The sequence below is a fragment of the Panthera pardus genome, unplaced genomic scaffold, assembly GCF_024362965.1.
Source record: "Panthera pardus isolate Hobbes unplaced genomic scaffold, ASM2436296v1 HiC_scaffold_13, whole genome shotgun sequence".
Classification (NCBI taxonomy): Eukaryota; Metazoa; Chordata; class Mammalia; order Carnivora; family Felidae; genus Panthera; species Panthera pardus.
Window position 1 is genome coordinate 69,006,545 of NW_026526688.1, and position 21,428 is coordinate 69,027,972.

General features: G+C 39.6%; 1 protein-coding gene across 3 annotated transcripts in view; it reads left to right on the top strand.

Moving 5' to 3' along the window:
- The window catches only part of CUNH4orf45 (chromosome unknown C4orf45 homolog), a 99,505-nt gene that overhangs the window by 28,782 nt on the left and 49,295 nt on the right, over nt 1-21,428 (top strand). For all 3 annotated transcript variants that reach the window (XM_053901167.1, XM_019441127.2, XM_019441126.2), the window contains exon 2: nt 11,127-11,359. In XM_053901167.1, coding sequence (XP_053757142.1) covers nt 11,127-11,359 — 233 coding nt within the window. The remainder of the gene's footprint in view (nt 1-11,126; nt 11,360-21,428) is intronic.

Below are 21,428 nucleotides of genomic sequence, written 5' to 3' on the forward strand. Positions count from 1 at the left end.
CCACCCCATTCTTCTATTTTTTATTTGCACTGGCAGGTTAACCATATTTGCATCTCCTCACTGGGTCACATGTGCAATACTAATAATAACAAAATCAATGACCACAAAGTGAGAAGTGAAATGAGACCAAATTAACATCAGCAAAATACAAAAAAAGCCACGTACTCTATTGGAACCAATTGTACAAATAAAAAGTGAACTCTTTCATGCAAGAGAGTGCATTTAAAGGAAATGTTTTTTTTTTTTTTTAAGTACTTACTTTTGCTGTGAACTGATCAACACAGAAACTTCCTCTCTAAATATGAATGGCAGGTGTGTAAGATAAAAGGCGAACATGAGAAGTGCTCTAGACCAGGGATTAGTAAACTATAGCCTGTGGACCAAATCTAGTTTGACACCTGGTTTTGTACTATGTTCCATGGTTGGAAAAAATTAAAAGAATATTTTGTGACACATGAGATTATTAAAATTCTAATCCCAGGATCTATAAATAAAGTTTTATTGGAATGTAGGCACACAATAGTTTACTTATTGCCCATGGCTGCTTTTGCGCCGCAGTGGCAGGGTTGAGAAGTTTACTTCTCTTGAAAAGTTGAAACGTTTACTCTTTTTTTTATGGAAAACTTTGCAAACCTCTGCTCTCTCTCAAAGGATTTAAATAGAAATTAACAACTGCTCTCTCTCCCTCACATTTTAGGAAAATGAGTTCTGGGGCACCTGGGTGACTCAGGCTCTGCACTGGGCGCAGAGCCTGCTTAGGATACTCTCTCTCCCTCACCCTCTGCCCCTCCCCAGCTCTCTCTCTCTCTTAAAAAAAATAAAATAATAAAATAATAATTTTAAATTAAAAAAAAAAAGAATAGTTTTGATGGAGCCTATGGCTTGCTTCCATTTCTTTGTATCATTTCAGTGTAAAGCTGTATCTTCAAGTATGAGAGCATGAACACTGAAACAGATTATAATTTATCACATGACCAAGAACCAAAGGAGGGTAAACTTTAAATGATTGATGGTGTCTTAAAAGTTGATTGCAAAGGGGTGAATAGTTACATTACATAAATGTGTGTGTTTTACGAATGGATTTCTTTTCTTTCTTTCTTTCTTTTTTTTTTTTTTTTTCTCTGAGGAACATTTCCCTGTATGCTTTGTAGCAGATAACTCAGCGGTCAGTATACCCTCTTCCTTTCTAGAAAGACTCCATTTTCTTTGGGTGTCTATAGTCGCCTCCCATGACTCAGGGTTAAACCCTGACTCATCTAAGCTAGTCACTGAAATCTCAATCCTCTTGCCAGTGCTTGGTTTTGAGAAGAGATGAATGACTCAATCCTGGCCAATGAAATGAGAAAGCAATTCATCTGGGGTTTTCTAGGAAAGGCTTCTCCACTGATGAAACACATACCCCCCCTCATGGGCATTATGGTATCTGCATATGATACCTGGAACTGATAGCCTCGCTGGAACCTCAAGGGGAGCTTGCCTGAAGGCAACCTGGTACACTGAGGATGCAGAACGCACACATGGAAAGAACCTGCATTTCTGAAGACATCACAGAACTACTGGATTCAGCAACCATAGAATCCTCATTTCGCAGAAGACCTTATTATACGACATAATAATTTTCCTTCTTGTTTAATCCATTTGCCAAGGATTTCCTGTTATTTACAGTACCCTAATGAGTTTTTATTAGTACTACATATGTAAATATTTTAAATGTTCTTCTTCAGACAGACATCGAGAGCCTGTTTCCACGAATGGTAAAAGTTCCTTATAATACAATTGACTATTTTATGCATGTGTATACTACGAAAGTTCCCAAGATAAAAACCAAAACAGGGACACCTCGGTGGCTCAGTCGGTTAAATGTCCAACTCTTGATTTCAGCTTAGGTCATGATCTCAAGATTCATGAGGTTGAGTCCCACAATGGGCTCTATGCTGACACCATGGAGCCTGCTTGGGATTCTCTCCCTCTCTCTGTCTCTCTCCTTCCCTGTTCGATTGCACACAATCTCTTGAAATAAATAAAACAACACAACGAAACCTATTTATTATTATCTACTTATATTGTGGAGAATCACCTGGTTGCAAAGTTTTGTCAGAATGAGTCTATCAGTTCTATTTTCCAAGTACAAGTCCACAGATGTTTGAAAAACTTCCGATCCCGCCGTCTTTCTGCAGTCACTGGGAAGAATGTGGAATTTTATAATTTTGGATTATAACAGCAACTTCATCCTTCCAATAAAAATTACACAGTGTTTGCATGTGTATTGCACTGCCCAGAATGCTGTGGAAGTTACAAAGCAAACAAAAGGCAGTTCAGGTCTTTAAAAGGAACTAACACGGGCTGGCTTGACAAGCAGAGAGACAAGACACAATTCATGAAAAAAGTAGGAAACCTAAGCAGGCACATGAAACGTAGATCAAAATGCATTTTAAAGTTTCAGTGAATAACAGTGTCTGTCATGAGAGCAGACAATGTTTCCTGGAGGAGATGAGCATGGTCTTCTTTAGATTGTATTGTGTCAGTGTGTTTGGAGCTACAATAATAGAATATCGTAGCCTTGGGTGACTTACTAACAACAGAAATTTCGTCTCACAGCTCTGGAGGCTGGGAAGTCCAAGATCAAGGCACCTGGTGAGAGTAGATTCAGTGTCTGGTGAGCGCCCACTTCCTGGTTCATAGATGGCCGTGTTTTTTGCTGTAACCTCAAATGGCAGAAGGGGCGAGAGAGCTCTCTGGGGTCTCTTATGAGGGTACCAAATCCACTCATGAGAGCTCCACCCTCATGACCTAATCACCTCCCATAGGCCCAACTTCCTATGAGAAGGAAACTCATCGCATTGGGTCTTAGGAGAGAACATGAATTTGGAGGGGGACACAGTCATTCAGTCTACGGCATATGAAAAACCAGAATAACAGAGGTCATGTCTTATTAATCTTTCTTTACTCTGACCCAGCTCCGGGCACTCAGTAGAGTGCCATCCATATTAGTTCAACCATTGGCTGAACTGTGCAGAAGTATCCGGTGAAATCTCTAATTCGTCATAACCCTAAATTCCAATTTATAATTTTATATGTAATTATCATATAAGTTTCCTTATTGACATAATAATCCCATGGATTTATTGGAGGCAGTTTGAGTTTATTGGAGGCTGTCCTTAATGTTTTCAGGTTATCTGCAGGAGGTTTATTGTTTGAGTGAAGAACAAATGTATATAGCAAGGATGTTTTTGTCTGATGTTTATTTGGCTCTTTCAGAAATCTGACAAACTTAATCTTTTCAGTCCATTTAATGGTTAGACCCAATGCATAATTGCACCAATCGGATTGAGATAAAGCACTTAAAATTTTTCCAGTCCATGGATCCATTCTTGGTAATTGTTGGAACTGGAGGGTCCTATTCACATTAGCAGTGGCACAAAGTAATTTCTAGCATTGTCTCCTCTCTCCTTGCCCCTACATGCATATGTCAGATGTGTCCAGAAGAGTTCATTTCAGTTTCACAGTCCCACTGTCTCCTCTGACCTCTGCCTTGCCTTGAGTCTCCAATAAGTCCAGCTTTTCTGCATAGCGCATCTGTAATGGCAAATTTATGCCCATATTGTCAACAGGTTTCCAAATATACTTATTAAAACACTCATTTCCATGAACCACTTGATTCCTTTCAATTTATTTCCCTAGAATGCTTCATCTTGGTCACTGAAGTGGAGAATTGGCCTCATGAGGCAATATTATAGAATGAAGTCATATTACTATGAGCTCTCATCCTTCTCTCTGCCTCTAACTACTAAAAATAAATGTTGTGAAAAGCAATTCTTACTCTGACCTTACTCTTAAGTGTCATATCATAAAATCCAAAATAGGAGGATTTGAGGCAGTTCTAGAAAGTAGATTGCTCTTTAGATACTTAAAGAAGTGCTTGCTTCACCTTTAATATGAGTTTATATGCCTCCTGTCTTTTGATGGAATTTTTTTAAAGTTCATTTATTTATTTTAAGTAATCTCTACACCCAACACGGGGCTTGAACTCATGACCCATAGATCAAGAGTCACACACTTTTCTCACTGAGCCAACCAGACACCCCTTATGATGGAATTTTTAAATTCATTTATTTGACAGACCATTCACTTCAACATTCAACACGTATTTCTTGAGGGCCAACTATGTTTGAGGACTGTGCTGGCAATTAAGACTTTACAGACATAATACATATATACAATGGAACATTATTCAGTTATGAGAAAGAAGGCTATCTTGCCATTTGCAACAATATGGGTGGAACTTGAGGACATCGTGCTAAGTGAAATAAGTCAGACAGAGAAAGACAAGTACTATATGATATCACTTATGTGGAATCCAAAAAGGCCAGACTTGTGAAAACATAAAGTAAAATAGTGGTTACCAGGGCCTGGAGGTTGGGGGTGGGGCAGAGAGATGTTTAAGGGTACAAATTTCCAAAGAGTAGTAATTAAGTCCTAGAGATAAAATGCACAGCATAGTAAATATAGACAATGATACTCTATTATTTTATCAAACTTGCCAATTGACTGGATATTAATTATTCCAACCATTAAAAATAAATTTGGGGGGCACCTGGTTGGCTTAGTTGGTTAAATGACTGACTCTTGATTCAGCTCAGGTCATGATCTCACAATTCATGAGTTCGAGCGCTACATCAGGCTCTGTGCTGATAGTGTAGAGATTGCTTGAGATTCTCTCTCTCCTCTCTCTCTCTGCCCCTCCCTGCTTGCTCTCTCTCTCTCTCTCTCAAAAATAAATAAACATTTGAAAAAAGAGAAATTTTAATTATGTGACAGGATAGACATGCTAATTATCACTATAATGACAATCATATTACAATACATATATCAAATCAACATGTTGTACACTTTAAATTTACACAATATTATATATGAAATATATTTCAATTAAAAAACTTTTTGAAAAGGGTTTATAGATATAACCTTTACCCTCTAGGAGTTTAAAAATAGAGAAAATTAGGGGCACCTTGGTGGCTCAGTCGGGTAAGCATCTGACTTTGGCTCAGGTCATTATCTCACAGTTTATGGGTTCAAGCCCCATGTCAGGCTCTCTGCTGACAGCTCAGAGCCTGGAACCTACTTTTCAGATTCTGTGTCTTCCTCTGTCTCTGCCCCTTACCTGCTCATACTCTGTCTCTCTCTGTCTCAAAAGTAAATAAACATTAAAAAAAAATTTTAAATAGAGAAGATCCAATAAATATGATATAAAAAGGAAGGTGAAATTAAAAGAAACTACTGTAAAAGTAGCATGTGTTTGTCTAATTTTGACTTGGGGGGATTAGGGGTGTTTTCTAGAAAAGCATCACTTATAATATGCCTTGAAAGATGAATTTTTTTCAACGGTTTTTGTTTTTGTTTTTGTTTTTTTATTTATTTTTGGGACAGAGAGAGACAGAGCATGAACGGGGGAGGGGCAGAGAGAGAGGGAGACACAGAATCGGAAACAGGCTCCAGGCTCCGAGCCGTCAGCCCAGAGCCTGACGCGGGGCTCGAACTCACGGACCGCGAGATGGTGACCTGGCTGAAGTCGGACGCTTAACCGACTGCGCCACCCAGGCGCCCCATTGAAAGATGAATTTTGATAACGAAAAAAGTGAAGGCATGTAAGAATAAGTAGCTAAGGTCAGATTATGAAGACACTAATCAGCAATCCTAAAAAAGCTGGATGAAAAAAATTATAAGCACCACAGAAAACCACTTCATGTGTTGTTTAGGAGAGGAGGTATTTATTTTAGTTGAGTTTTAGTTCACTTTAAGCAGCTGTGTGTGGAGGATGGATTGGAAAGGATAGAAACGAGAGCCAAGACTAGTTAGGACGTTATAGTGATAAGCCAAATGAAAGATAATGAATGAGTGTTTACTTGTATTGCTGGCCTCTCAAAGGAAATGCAAGGCCCATGAAGGCAGGGGGTTTGCTTTGCTCACTTGCATATGGATCAATAAATACTTGCTTAATAAGTGAAAGAATAAATGAATGGATGAGTTGATTAATTAAATGAAACTCTGTAAATGCAGGCTAGAGGTCAGAAAGAGACATTTGCCTCAGAGATGGAATTTTCTCTTTTTCTCCTGACACATGCTATAGCTGGTCCTTTTCAAGCGTTGGCTTAAACAGATGAAGTTTATTGGAAAACCTCCCAGATTCGCCTGTCTGTGCTCTTTCCAGCCTTTATGGCAATCTGCTTCCTTAGTGCCCACCATCTTCCCACCATCTAGAGCACAGGTCAGCCAACCTTGGCTCCTGGATCAAATTTGTCCTGCCACCTGTTTTTGTAGGGCTGGTGAACAAAGAATGGCTTTTAGATTTTCAAGTAGGAAAAAGCAAAAGAAGAAGAATATTCTGTTACATGTGAGAATTACATGAGCTTACAATTTCAATGTTCATAAATAAAGTTTTATTGGAACACAGCCATGCTCGTTTGTTTACATATTGTCTACTGATGCTTTTGCCCTACAGTGGGACAGTTGGGTAGTTAGTGACGGTATTCCCCACAAAGCCAAAACTATTTATTCTCTTGGTCTTTATAAGAAAAGTTTGCCAACCCCTGATCTAGATGAGCTCTCAGGAAAGGAACTGGAACTTAATCACAATAAGGAATAAATCATTTATCAGTGAAAGCTCCTAAAATATGTTTTCAAGGAATGTAATAAGAGAAAACATCAAATAAAAACAAAAAACAATAATAATATTAGCTATATATTATATGCCACGTTCTCAGCTAAGCAATTCTTTAAATAAAATTGATTCTCTCCTCTCCATCCAACATGGCTACAATATAGGAGGGCATCAATATTCTCATTTCATAGAGGAGAGGCCTAAAACTCAGAGGCTGAATAACTTTCCCTGGGTCAAAAGGCCAGCCTTAAAAAGACACGAATAGACATTTCTCCAAAGAAGACATCCAGATGGCCAACTGACACATGAAAAAATGCTCAACGTCCCTCATCATCAGGGAAATGCAAATCAAAACCACAATGAGAAACCACCTCACACCTGTCAGAATGACTAACATTAACAACTCAGACAATAACAGATGTTGACGAGGATGCAGAGAAAGAGGATCTCTTTTGCATTGTTGGTGGGAATGCAAACTGGTGCAGCCACTCTGGAAAACAGTATGGAGGTTCCTCAAAAAATTAAAAATAGAACTACCCTACGACCCAGCAATTGTGCTACTAGGTATTTGTCCAAGGGATACAGGTATGCTGTTTCGAAGGGGCACATGCACCCCAATGTTTACACCAGCACTATCAACAATAGCCAAAGTATGGAAAGAGCCCAAATGTCCACCGATGGATGAATGGATAAAGAAGATGTGGTATATATATACAATGGAGTATTACTCAGCAATCAAAAAGAATGAAATCTTGCCATTTGCAACTACGTGGATGGAACTGGAGGGTATTATGCTAAGCAAAATTAGCCAGCCAGAGAAAGACAATTATCATAATGACTTCACTCATTTAGGACTTTAAGACACAGACCAGATGAACACAAGGGAAGGGAAGCAAAACGAATATAAAAACAGGGAGGGGGACAAAACATAAGAGACTCTTAAATATGAGGACAAACAGAGGGTTACTGGAGGGGGTGTGGGAGGGGGGATGGGCTAAATGGGTAAGGGGCACTAAGGAATCTACTCCTGAGATCATTGTTGCATTATATGCTAACTAACTTGGATGTAAATTTAAAAAAAAGAAAAAAAAAAAAAAAGGCCAGCCTCAGACAAAGCGAGGATTTGAACCTACAGTAGTTTAACTTCAAAACCATATCCTTAACTGTAACTTTAGAATTTCAGTACAAATAAGCAAGTACTGTTGGGCACATGTAAAGGGGAGAGGGAAAGGGCATACAGTTTTTCCAGGGCAGGACGAATAAGAAACGTGGAGTCCCGAAGCCTGGTACAGGTTTTAATGGAAGTACATCTCCTCCCATCACAATGTGGCTGTCACAGGGGAGGAAGAGTTAGGACTGACTGACAGAAGTTGGGCAGCTCTGTGTAAGCACTATAGCTGCTAGTTGTCCCACTAGACAAGTCTTCAGACGCAAAAGAGAACTTTAAAGAAGATGGGCAGGTGAGAGACTTATTAACCCAGGAGCTGCCAACGTCACTGTTGGCAAATGAGCGCTGGAGTTTGGGGAAGAGGATGAAAGATGGAGGAAAGCTTCCATATGATGAAAAAAAAAAACTAGAAACACCCTAAGAAATGTAGCAACGATAGCTGAACAGAGATGATAATTGTCAAAGGAAAACTAAAGAGACAATGGGTCACATGTGAGTTGGAAGTTTTACTCTTAAGCGGGGAATCAGAACCAGCATAGAGTCTAGGCCCTGGAGGAAGAGGTTTGGAAAAACAAAAGCGTGTCATTTAAAGCCAAACACCTGCGGAACCGTCTCATTAAGGAAAGCACATTTCTGCGTGTTGCTGTTTGGGTAGTGATATGTGGATCTTTTGCTTTCTGGTAAGGTAAACACTGGGATGGCTAGAGGGGATCTGCTGGAAATGGGGGCCTAGCTTGGACTCTGGCATCCAGCTGCCTCGGCCTCATAAGGCAGATACCTGAGTCAGTTAGGTGGCCAGGGCGGGGTCTTCCCAGGAATCTCCTGTGCTGTGAATATTGCATCATGCTATTTCTAAAGCACGAAAGAGGAAACAGGAGTTGAGAAAAGTCCAGTGACTTGACTAAGCCGCAGAGAACCCTGATTGGAGCTCCCTGCCCCTCCCCCCCTCCCCCACATAAACATATTCTTGGTTTGTAGAGTATGTGCGCCTTCCATGACACTATCTAAAACCGAGTGCTTTTGATTCAGCTGTCAAGTAACGGCTCTTTTAAAAAATCAATCACAGGGACAGCTTAGTCGGTTCAGCGTCCAACTCTTGATTCTTGCTCAGGTCGTGATGTCACAGTTTGTGAGATCAAGCCCCACCTTGGGCTCTGCACTGACAGAGACCCATGTTTAAATAAGTTTGGGAAACACTGGGTCACCTAAGTGTAAACAGGTTTAGTCACCATAGGACTTCTCAGAACTTTTAATATGCCTTCATGTGCTGTGGGCAACTAAAAGGCAAAAGTAGCAAGCGGTGTTCCCCCAAGTTTTTGACTATCAAGCACCCCCACCCCACACACATGTATTTTCATCGTGCACTCAAGGAAGTGGCATTTGATGACACATTTGGGAAAACAGTGGCCTTAGTGTACACACAGAAGTTTCAGCAAGACTAACCCCCATTCTTCTGTATTTCATCCTGTTCAGAGGAGCCTGCTGCACAAATTCCTTCTGACAGGAGTTTTGTAGGTAAGACCGCAACACCTGTCACACTGAGAAAGAAAATGGTTTTTTATGCTCTGGACATTCTATTCTTTACCAAAATAGTTATACCTGAGTGAAAACCTGACATGAATAAAAGTGAAGCCACCATGTATCCGTCAAGGGAAATTAGCCACAGTGAGTACTCAGTGCACCATGGGGAGTGATGTTGATTAGGAGGCTGTGAAAACATCTGCCAAAATCATGCATCTGACGAGCAGTTTCACGTTTCCCACTACCTTGGAAAGTTTAGACGACTTCTCTAAGCACAGACTTGTTAGCACATTGACCATTCCTTCCGAGTACCTGGTCAAAGCCCCGGCCCACCCGTAAACTCTGCAAACACTGAGCCCCCTCACCCAAGAGCCAAATGAGAGGAGTCACAGGGCCAAGAGGGGCCCAGTTGACATCACAACCACAACATAGCTTCTGCCTCCAACGTCTTTGGTCGACTTCTGGTAACAGGAATGGAGTTTTTTGTTTGTGTCCCTAATTTGTCCATATGATCCTGCAGCAATGTGGGTTCTGGGACTTCTGAAACTCCTCCTGGCCAGCCCCTTACTTTCTACTTTAAATCAGTACCATTCTTCCCATAGATCTTTGCTCCCCTTTATGTTTCACATCCTCAACTTGCAATACCACGTTCATTTAAGTGATCCTTTCCAGACCTTCTCTTATTTCGGTGTATTTTACCCACTTCCACAATTCACGGATTTCTTTTTGTTCACTGTCTTACATTTAAAATACCAATATTTAGGGGCACCCGGGTGACTCATCCGGTTAAGTGGCTGACTTCGGCTCAGGTCATGATCTCGCCGGTTCGAGAGTGTGAGCCTCCCGTCGGGCTTTTTGCTGCTAGCCTGGAGCCTGCTTCAGATTCTGTGTCTCCCTCTCTCTCTGTCCCGCCCCTGCTCACACTCTGTCTCTCTCAAAAATAAACATTTTAAAAATAAAATAATATACTAATATTTGTTAAATGTCTCTGCCTTTGGTCATCGTCTGTTATAAGCTGCTCCTCTCATCTGAGAGTCTTCTCTACTTTCCAGTTGCTTCTGATACATTTGGGAAATTTCCTAATTCTCATTTCAAGATTTTATCTGTTTAGATCAGACACCCCAATGTCTGAAGGCCTACATCCCGCAAGTGTGGCATAAGTGATCTGTCTGGATTAGGGGCATCTAGGTGGTGCAGTCGGTTAAGTGTCCCACTTCGGCTCAGGTTATGATCTTGTGGTTCGTGAGTTTAAGCCCCACATGGGGCTCTGTGCTGACAGCTCAGAGCCTGGAGGCTGCTTTGGATTCTGTGTCTCCCTCCCTCTTTCCCCCTCCCCTGCTCATGCTCTGTCTCTATCTCTTTCTTTCTCTCTCTCTTAAAAAAATGAATAAACATTTTAAAAAAATAAAAAAATAAAGATACATCTGGATTAAATTAGTTCTAAAAAAAAAGCAGTGGATGGGGGGTAAATAAGAACCCAGCTGTGAGACAGCCTGTCTGGCAATGAAGAGCTTGTTAGTTGTGACTCTAGAAAAGTAATCAATCTTTCTTTGCTTCATTCCCCCCACCTCTGCTAAAAATTGGAGAAAACACTACTACCTATCTCATTTGGTTATTATAAGGATTAATGGATTAATGTATCTAAAAGGCTTGTAATAGCACCCAGAACCTAGTAAGTATCATATAATCATTAGTATTATTATGTTCACCATTTAAAATGACAAATGCATTTTAGAATAAAGTATAGAGTTTTTAAAAAAGTCTTTCTGTCTTTTTAAGGCCCAGATTATATAAAGGATCATCTACCAAAAATTCATCAGCACACTTCCTATATAGGAGAAAAGCGCCCAGCATTAGAAAAGACTGGAGATCTCAGATATTTATGGAGGCCTGCCTCAAACAGATGCTTACCGGCAAAATATAAATATGAGTATGTTGGTGAAATTGGTTGGGGAATACCAGAGTATGATTTTATCAACCAAACAAGGCTTTGGACTGGCTTTCACATCAAGGTATTGCTCTTAAATATGCTCTTCATAGCATGTTGTTTCTGATTTGAATCCTTTCTGAGGATCCTTCCATAGAAAATGTCACGTTCTTGATTTGTCATTGAGAAATAATGGGATTTGAGTTTTTCAGAAAAATAAATGTGTGAATAAATGGACTTGCTATCATTCTCTTTTAGTTCCTTTAATACATGAGAGGGAAGGCGTGAAGAAAAGGAAGCTGTGCATAATCCAAAAGCATTTGTGTTTGGCTTTGGAATGCATTCAGATTCACACTTCTGCCGCGACATTCACACGTACTTCTCCCATCCTAGCACTGCATTATGAGTGGGTGGTATTAAGCCTGTGCTGGACATCATCCACAAGCCTAGAGAGTCCCAGATCTTTAAAAGGCACTGTGTTGATAATGACCTTGTATCAAATAAGCCAGGGTAATTAGCCAAAAGGTGCTTAGAAATCTTGTCTTATTTCCATTTGGTGTTGTGTATATAGGCATGAGCCCATACAGTCTCCTCTGAAACAAGAGAGAACCCAGGTGGCTTTAGAAGAAAAATCTGAGAATTCAGACTTTTTCCCCAGGCAGGCCTTTGCATTATCTGAAGACTGAACATGTATCAGTCGTGAAATAACTGGAATTTCTCAAATGCTAAGGCAATATGGTACAGCATTACATTGTACCGGCTAACAAAAGAAAAACCTTTTTCTGTCCCAACATACGGCAGTACAGGAAAGTGGTTGGGAGCTCAGTCTTTGAAGTCAGACGGACCCCGGATTCAAATCCTGACTCTGACTTAGGTTTAGCTCTGTGACCCTGAGCTAGCGAGTTCACCTTTGTGTCTCTGCTCCCTTCTCTTCCACATGGCAGTGGGTGGAGTGCCCACGTCGTAAGATCACCTGATCCTAATGTAGTTCTGCTGCCTACTAGCTGTGAGTGGCCTTGGGCAAGTTCCTTAACCTCTGTTCTTCTAGGTCTTCATTACGCATCTTAGTATTTACCTTACTGGGCTGTTGTAAACGTTAAGCAAGTTAATATTTTCAAAGTGCTGGGAACAGTGCCTTGCACGTATCAAGTACTCTATGTATTTAATAGTATTTTTGTTTTGTTGTGAGGATTACATAAAGAGAACCCAAGAATACACCATGATGCCTGGCAAGTGGTTGACAGACAAACGTCAGCTCTCAGTACTGTGGTTGTTGTATTTAATGTTACTCAGTGTCATTTAAACAGAACAAATGCTCAGGTTCTTAAACTGTGTCCTATTCACTTAAGCAAGAAAGATGAAGACCAGACATTTGATTAAATATCAAAACTGGCCACCAGGGAGAAGAGCAAGCAAGGTAGCTCGTTGGAATGAAGTCCATAACTTTGGTTGCCTTTCTGCCTCTCTTTCAGTGACACCTTGCTCTCGTACACGGCCCTCAATCTGTCTGCCCGTCTTGAGTGTGTAGATAGCTTTCCTTCCTTCTTTATCTTTAAATTGAGAACACATTTGTCTATTCAAATGAAGCGTATTCATGTATTCCTTGGACTTTGAAGCAAGCTGTGAATCCAAAAGAGATGTCAGCCACGAGCTAGTCTTCCAGGAAGGTATTTATTCTGTTTCTTTCATTCATACTTCACACACAGCTTTAAATCACTGCTCTGTTTGGTTAGCACTGTCTTCTTAACCCCTGTGAGATTGAGGCTGAACCATACATTGACTTTCTCCAACTTGTGACACATTCAGAAGCTGGTCTTGTTTGGCATAAGCTGTAAGAGCTGCTGCTTATCATTGGTGCACTTTCTTGGCTCTGGCTTGTTGGCGGGAATTGTTTTCAAAGGCTTACCTGTCTTATAACAATCTTGAACATATATTAGAGGATTCCTCGGACACAGAACTTCATAATGAAAACAAGATTCACTGAGGATGACTACAGTTGGCCCTTGAACAATGAAGGAGTTAGGAGTTCTGACCACCTCCCATACTGTTGAAAATCTGTGTATACTTTTTGATTCCCCAAAACTTAACTACTAACCGCCTCCTGTTGACCTGAAGCCTTAAGGATAATATAAAATAATTGATGATGATGATGACATTTGGAATATTTATTATGTACTATATTCTGAAACTAAAAAAAGAGTTATTAAGAAAATCATAAGGAAGGGAAAATACGTTTATAGAACTGTAATGTATTTATCCAAAAAAATTCCACATATAAGTGGACTTGTGCTGTTCAAACCCATGTTGTCCAAGGGTCAACTGTACATATTAGCAAATAACCATAACTTATAATAATAATTAGCAAATAACCATAATTTATGTAATTTACCCAGCAGTTAAGGCCTAGACTTTGTCATCAAGGCTGCTAATGCTCCCCTCCACACCCAGGCATGGCTGCCTCTCGACATTCAAGGCAGATGGCTATATTTGTTTTTGAGTCTAGCCTCAGACTTAGATTCCTAATCAACCCAATGCTTCAGGCAGCTACCTCTGGGCAATATGACTTGGTGTGAATTGACATGTCAGCTGATACAAACACATACACTCCATTCATAAAAATGAGCTCCTAATTACAAAGAGTATATGAGAGTCCCTGCCACTAACCCACCTTCCTCCTCACCAGGTGGTTGGTTAATTCCTTAGTTTGATGTAATTTAGGGCAACATCTCAAGGCACCTCCTGTTCTTTCTCTGGTTCCTTGTCTTCAGTGGACCCCTTCTACATCGCTCCACCATCCTTGTCCATAATAACCCCAATCAAGGTGGCACATTATTTCAGTCCATCTTCAGAGACTCCTCAGTGTCTCTCACTGCGATTGATCAGAATTTTGGTTTGAAACACAAACCTTCACCTAGTGGGTGTTTATAGCCTGAACAGCTGCTCTTCCTAATCCACTGCTCCAGGTTTAGAGAAGACTGGCAGCTAAGGAAACTCAGGCACCTCCACTAGACTCTTGGCAAAATGCCTGGGGCAGCTGCTTCCTACCTGGCAATGGTCTCTCCTATTTGGGGCACTAGGAGGGTTCTATAGATCATCTGGATTTGGGTAGAAAGATAATAACTTCCAGGCTGAGTGACACCTGAAAAATTTCTCCACATCACAGAGGTCAGTAAAAATCACAATATTGGGTTTCTCTTCTGGATCTTTTTTATGTTTAGGTATTTCCTCCTCACTTTTATATGCGATGCAATGTCATCATAATGCATGTGTATATAAACCAGCAAAGATCATTGCTTTCGCTATTATCTTAGATGGAAGAGCAGTACATTCTTCTTCTTTTTAAAAAAATGGATTTAGCCTCTGCCAAAATGTATGTGTCATTTCTGCAAGAATATATGAAGATCATTGATTGAAACAATTCTTTTGGTTTCAAACCCCGTGCTAAACTGAAGGGCATTTCTAACTCCTTCTTAGCTGGGCACGTCTCCTCTCTCCTGGTCTTTCTTTAACCCAAACCTCGATAGTATCAGCTGGCTTTCTGATGGCCATTTTCTGCTCCCACCCTGACCTCATAACCAAAGGATTTAAGTCATTTGGTTTTCTCACAGAAATAATGTTATACTGGGCTTGACGACTAACTCTTCAAGAGTGTGATCCCAAAGACAATATTAAACCAATTAATCATAACATATATTACAACCAATATATCATGGAGCATAACAACTTGAAAGTCTGTAGAAAGTAATAAAGAGAACTAGAATAACCCATCAATATATTTATATGTGATATAGTATAATATAATAAAAAGTATAATCTTCAAGACTTTGAGACTTCTGCCTCATTTTTAACTGCCACAAATTCCAGTGTCGTGAAATAGAAGTCTCCTCCGTGACAGTTTTAGGGATATTTGAACAGACTTTTGATGAGACATTGTGTTTCTTGCTGGCTGCGAATAGACCAATCCAAGATTGGTGGCTTCATTAGACATTTTCTCTTTGTGTATTTATTTAGGGAAAGTAAACGTAGGAAGAGCTGGAGTATTTGCTGTGTGAGGAGGCTTCTGTAATTACTTCCATTTTACAGTTGAAAACTGAGGTACTGACAGGTGAGTTTCCTTGTCCGTGGCTGCACAGCTAGGAATTGGTAGAGCTGGGATTTCAACCCAGGCTGTGAATTCAAGGACTTACTTAGCAGGAGTACTGTATTTCACCTGAGGTGAAATGACAGAAAATGGAGTCAGAACCTTCGACTTGAAGCCAGCATGTGAAGGGCACATCTGTGTTGTCGCTGTTCTGTAAGACAGGCTCTGGCTGGCGGCAATCCCAACTGCCTTCTCTTATAGTGTGAGTTCTTTCTTCATGGTTCTCTCAATTTTCTCCCAGCTTTCCATTCTGCTCCATATGCACCCCCACAGACTTCATTTACAATATTAAAATGAATTATGAGTAGATATCACCCACATATTTGATATAATGAGAAATAGCTTGATATTTTTTAGTTTTTTTTTTTAATTTTGAATTTCTATTTAATAAGCACTTTGTAGTGCTTCAAAACATATCATCAAATACAATCTTCAGCATTGTGGGAAAAAAAAGAGAAGAGAATGAGGTCCTAGTGAACGTCCCCTTCCTTTCTTGTGCTAGCCCAACCCCATGCATTCTTCCAAAGTGTCCACCTTCATGCAACAGTATCCTAGAAAATATTCAAAATCACCTGGGAAAAAGTATTGCCGGTACGGAGGTGATCACTATGTAGACCACCAATCACATCTTTCAGGATGTCTGAGGGTTTTTCACATCAAACTTCTTATTTACCTCTGGGTTTATTTAGATAAATCCGAAACAGTCTCATTAGAATTCCTAGGATCTCACACTCCTAATCTCCAGATGTTATTATCAATACAGAAGATTTTTAAAAAGATAATAAAGCTCCCTTTATTAACCAAGTTATAAAGGGAAAACAGGAAATAGCTTTTCTAAAATTAGGCACCTCTTTGGATTGCTGCTCCAGATGGGCGTGTGTGTTTAGCTCTCACTTTATACTTCCTAGAGTTATTTGCATCCTAACAGTTTGTGGTTTAATATAAAAATAATTACATTAACACCTTTCATCCTTAGGTGCTGTATAAAGTCATGCATTTTCTGATACCACAGAAAGCCTTCTATGAGGGAGCGCCACATGCTGACCATCTGTGAGGGAGGAGGAACATTGACGAGGGAGGCCAAATAACCCTCCCTTTTCTTGAAAATAATATATTAACACCATTAACCTCCTTATACATAGATGTTATATTTTCCCCATTTTACAAAACTTGGCTTTATAGGATGCCTCAGATAAACTGAAGGAACTAGTTTCCTTATAAAATCTTACTTGTAGCTGAACTTCTGGAAAATAAATTTTATGTTTAATGTTCCCTTTCTCTAACAGACCATGAAAACAATAAGGGAGGCATGTATCACTGCTTTGCATTCTGTATTGTGTTCAAAGCAGTTCCATGAGGAATAACATTTATGGGATGGAAAGCATCTGTGTTGGTAGCTAGGGACACTGCCACTCTATATCTTACTGGACACCCCAACCCTGCTGACCTGGTGCCCCAACCAGGCACAGGGCTTTCTCTCTCCTGTTGAGGTGACTTTATAGATACCACTGGTGAACTGGGAAATAAATACATCTTAATTTTCACATCTTTTGTTAAGATGTGGAAATGTGAAAAAAGAAAGAAAAAGAACTTTGTAATTTAGTGCCTAGGGGATGATCTTATTCCTTAATTAAAGAAGGCTTAAAATATCCCATGGTGGTTACTAACTTTGTAGGGCCTGACATAACATCTCTAGTATGTGTCTACTGGTAAACATATTTTTTTTTTTTAAATCACACTACCTAAAGTTAGCAATTAAGCAAAGGCCATTGGTTTTCAACAAATATCATTTGATGATGATAGAGAAATACAAAGCTAAGAAAAGACTGTATAAATGAGAATGGGTTCTAGTAAACCTGTGGTTTAACTCGAAGGCCCGCCTCCTTTAACTATATCGTCAACGAATTGAGACTTGGGCGCCATCTAATCCCCCCCAGCACAAGTGGCTAAAATACCAGGACATCTGTTTTCTAAATCTGGCACTTATCCTGGCTTTTGAAGATCTTTGGGAGAAATTCTAGTCTAATCTAACTATTATCAATTTAGGATTATAGTTCCCCCTACCATTCAGGTACAACATTCCCAGAGTACCTCGGTGGTATTGACAAAAATGCATAGAATGCATAGCAAATAAGACTAGCAATCTGGAGTAATCTCTTCTTTTTCCGAGACTGAACCTAGGATATCAAGAAATCTTAGCTGAGCAAACTGACAACGATTCATTAACTATAAGGGATCCCTCTTATGTGGTCCCATCTCTGTCTTTGGGCACCAAGAAAATGGCACCGAAAGTAAGTGCTGTTAGGAATCCACGTGAGCCCCCTTAGTTGTGGGAGAACTCACAGGAAAGTTTTCTCTGTGTTGTTGAAGTTTTAGCGTGGCTCTTGTCAGCAACAGGACTGCACCATCCGGCCACAATTCCAAATGGCTTTAAGCAACTTGAGGTCTGAGATGGGTTTTACTGAACTTCGTACTGACAACAGCAACACGACTTTTACTGCTTAGGATGGTGATCACTTCCCCATCTGGAAGTGATGGGGGATGGGTGCTGAGATGGCCTCACTTCTGTAGTGTCTTTGTCGAGAGACTAAGTTGCAGAAGGGAAGAAATGAAGTTTTAAGTGTGCATTAGATTGAGAATTATTCTACTCATGGCTTATTCAATAGTCATTTGTAAACTATTTGCCATCTTTGTTTTTTTTTTTTTGTGCCGAAACTGAGTTATACTGTTACTGTTCATACGGCCTGAGCTGCCAAGCCTGGTGCAATTCTGTGTTGTAAAGCTAATTGGACAATTAACTTGGGAGAAGCACACTTTTTAGCCTTTGAATTAACAACAGTGCCAACACATTAGAAAACTCCAAGGGTGAGAACTGTTGCAAAACAGGCACTTGATTATATATCAGAAACCGTGCACTAAGCACAAAGAGAGACTTGGGAAACTCTCATGTAGCTTTTCTGTAGTGCGAATAGGTGAATCTGCTCAGATTTCAGACCCTGGTAGGAATCATCAACCCACTCTGGATAAAGGGCTGATAGCAGAATGGCTACTCATCACAAATCCTAACAATTTCCAACAGAACAAGTTCTAGTTTTGTTTTAAAAGAAAATCTTTGAGTACCTTGAATATAGAATGAATAAGGAGAATGTTTATAGCCCTGGAGAAGTATGGGGGGAAAAAACAGATATTTGTTTTCTGAGAATAAATGGGGCAACTAGCATTCATAATGCTTTTCAGGACAAATCTATGTTTGTGGCCTTAATGAAAAATGGAATGTAACTTACAAGCAAAAGTAGCCAGTTGAAGAACTTTTCATCTTCCACTTTTTCTCTCTTTGCATGCTATGCTGCCTATGTTTTATAATGTCTCGGTTTATCCATCTATAAAATGGGAATTGTATTAGTTTTCTTTTTTTTAAAAATTCTGTTTTTTAATAGTCTCAGGAGTAGAATGTAGTAATTCATCACTTACACATAACACTGAGTGCTCGTCCCAACAAGTGTCCTCAATGCCCATCACCCATTTAGCCCATCCCCCCCCACCCAAAACCCTCCCAGCAACCCTCAGTTCATCTCTAGATTTAAGAGTCTCTTATGGTTTGCCTCCCTCTCTGTTTTTATCTTATTTTTCCTTCCCTTCCCTTATGTTCACCTGTTGAGTTTCTTCAATTCCACCTATGAGTGAAATCATATGATCTTTATCTTTCTCTGACTTGTATTAGCTCTCTATTGGGCATAGATTTAGCAGCTTAAAACAGCACCCACTTATTTGTTCATAGTTCTGTAGGTCAGAAGTCCCAGAAGGCATGGCTGGGTTCTCTGCTTGGGTCTCAGGAGGCTGAAATCAAGGTATCTGCCATGGCTGTGATCTCATCTGAGGCTGGGGGTCTCTTCCAAGTTCATGTGGTTGTGGCAGATTTCAGTTCCTTGTGGCTGTAGGATTGAGGTCCCACTTCTTTGCTGGCTATTAGCCACGGGCTGTTCTCAGCATCTAGAAGCTGCCCACATTCCTTATCATGTGGCCCCCTCCATCTTTAAAACCACCACAGAGAATCTCCCTCATATCAAATTCCTCTCATGTTTCAAATCCCCTTTTCCAGGAGGAGCCCAGACCCTTTTAAGGGCTGACCTGATTAAGTGAGGTCCACTGAGGATAATCTCCCTTTCTTCAAGTCAACTGATTTAGGGTCTTAATTAGAGCTGTGAGATCCCTTCACAGCAGTAGTTATATTAGTATTTGGTGGAATATCTGAGAGAAGGTGTATACACCAAGGGATGAGAATAGTGGGGGGTCATCTTAGAATTCTGCCTAACACAGGGATTGATGATGATGATGATGATAATCGTAATACCTTAGAGTATTGTTAAATGGATTCAATATGTGTGTACAGCTCTTCTCATAATATCTAGGATAATGTTTCAATAAAGGGGATCCAGTATCACTAATGTTTATATATACTATATTTTCTTGCCTACACGGATTTTTGAATTATATTATTATAAGCACATTAAAACCATGATGGAATATCTTGCTCATTATTTGGGTACTCCACAGAAAACAGAGATGCTGGGGCCATAGTCAATAAACTCACAAAACCCAATGCTTAATCTATTTGCTGGAAGTTGATGTTTTAATTCAAATTATTTAAAAACATTGCAGTTAAAAAAAAGAGATACTAGGATATAATTTATGTTGGAACTCAAGCCCATGTATAATGTAGCATAAAATGAATTACAGGTCTCTGTATTGTTCATTTTTTGCATTTTAATAAAAAAAAATGCATCACAGAATCCATGCCTTAAACACTGACATTTTCCAGAAGGAATTGTTTTGTTTCTACTCATGCTCTGAATATAAAATGAATACTTCAAATGCTCCATTCATACAAAGGCCTTTATGCCCCCTTTCTCCCTTCAATAGTTTCTGTCTAGAATAGGCAACATTATGCAATTTGGTGATCCAGCTATAACAATAAGAATGCTTCTCACTGGCTGTGGGAAGAAAGATACCTAAGGGGTTAACAGTAATATTTTGCAAATTGAGGCAAGTGAAGAAAAAATACATTAGCATAAGAAAGGGTAGCCTTAGGGAATTTTCCACTCAAATGTTTGGTACTAAGAGCTCTATGTTACCAAGGAGGAAGATAGAGAAGAGAAACCCTAGTGTCTATGCATTCTTGAAATGCATTGCCATTGTATTCATTATACTGGTAAGAAAGACCTCATAGTTACAGAGATGGAAAATAGTTCTTTATAGTAATAAATAAGTAAGTAAGTAAATAAACAAATGAATGAATGAATAAATAAATAAATAAATAAATAAAATTGGATATATTAAGAAAAGCATGTTGACTCAAGTATAGCAAAAAAACCAAGAGGATTCCTCAGTGATCAGTCCCAAAAAGATTTCTTAAGTATGTCAGGACTAGACTAGAGGTGGTTTGAGATTAAAAGTGAACGTATTAAGCAGTGATTCCAATTGTTAACTAGAATGGGCCCCAAATGTCTGCAATTAACTAACTCAAATTTAAGTTTTTAATTCATTTCAGAAATTGTATCTAATTCACAGTACCTGAATGTAGTTAGCAGGTATTTCCCTTTTATTAATGTCTTATTTAATACAGCTTATTTAAAGATTGCTTGATAGGTAATACCGACTTTTGAGTTATGATTATTTTTGCTGGATAAAAAACATTCAAATTAACTAATTTCCTTAAGATAGAGACTATACTGGGGTGCCTGGGTGGCTCAGTTGGTCAAGTGTCTGACTCTTGATTTCAGCTCAGGTCATGATCTCACAGTTTGTGAGATCGAGCCCCGAGACAGTCTTTCAGCTGACAATGTGGAGCCTGCTTGAGATTCTCTCTCCCTCTCTCTCTACACCTCCCCCACTCATTCTCATTTTTTTTTTTTATTTTTTTTTTAAATTTTTTTTTTTCAACGTTTTTTATTTATTTTTGGGACAGAGAGAGACAGAGCATGAACGGGGGAGGGGCACAGAGAGAGGGAGACAC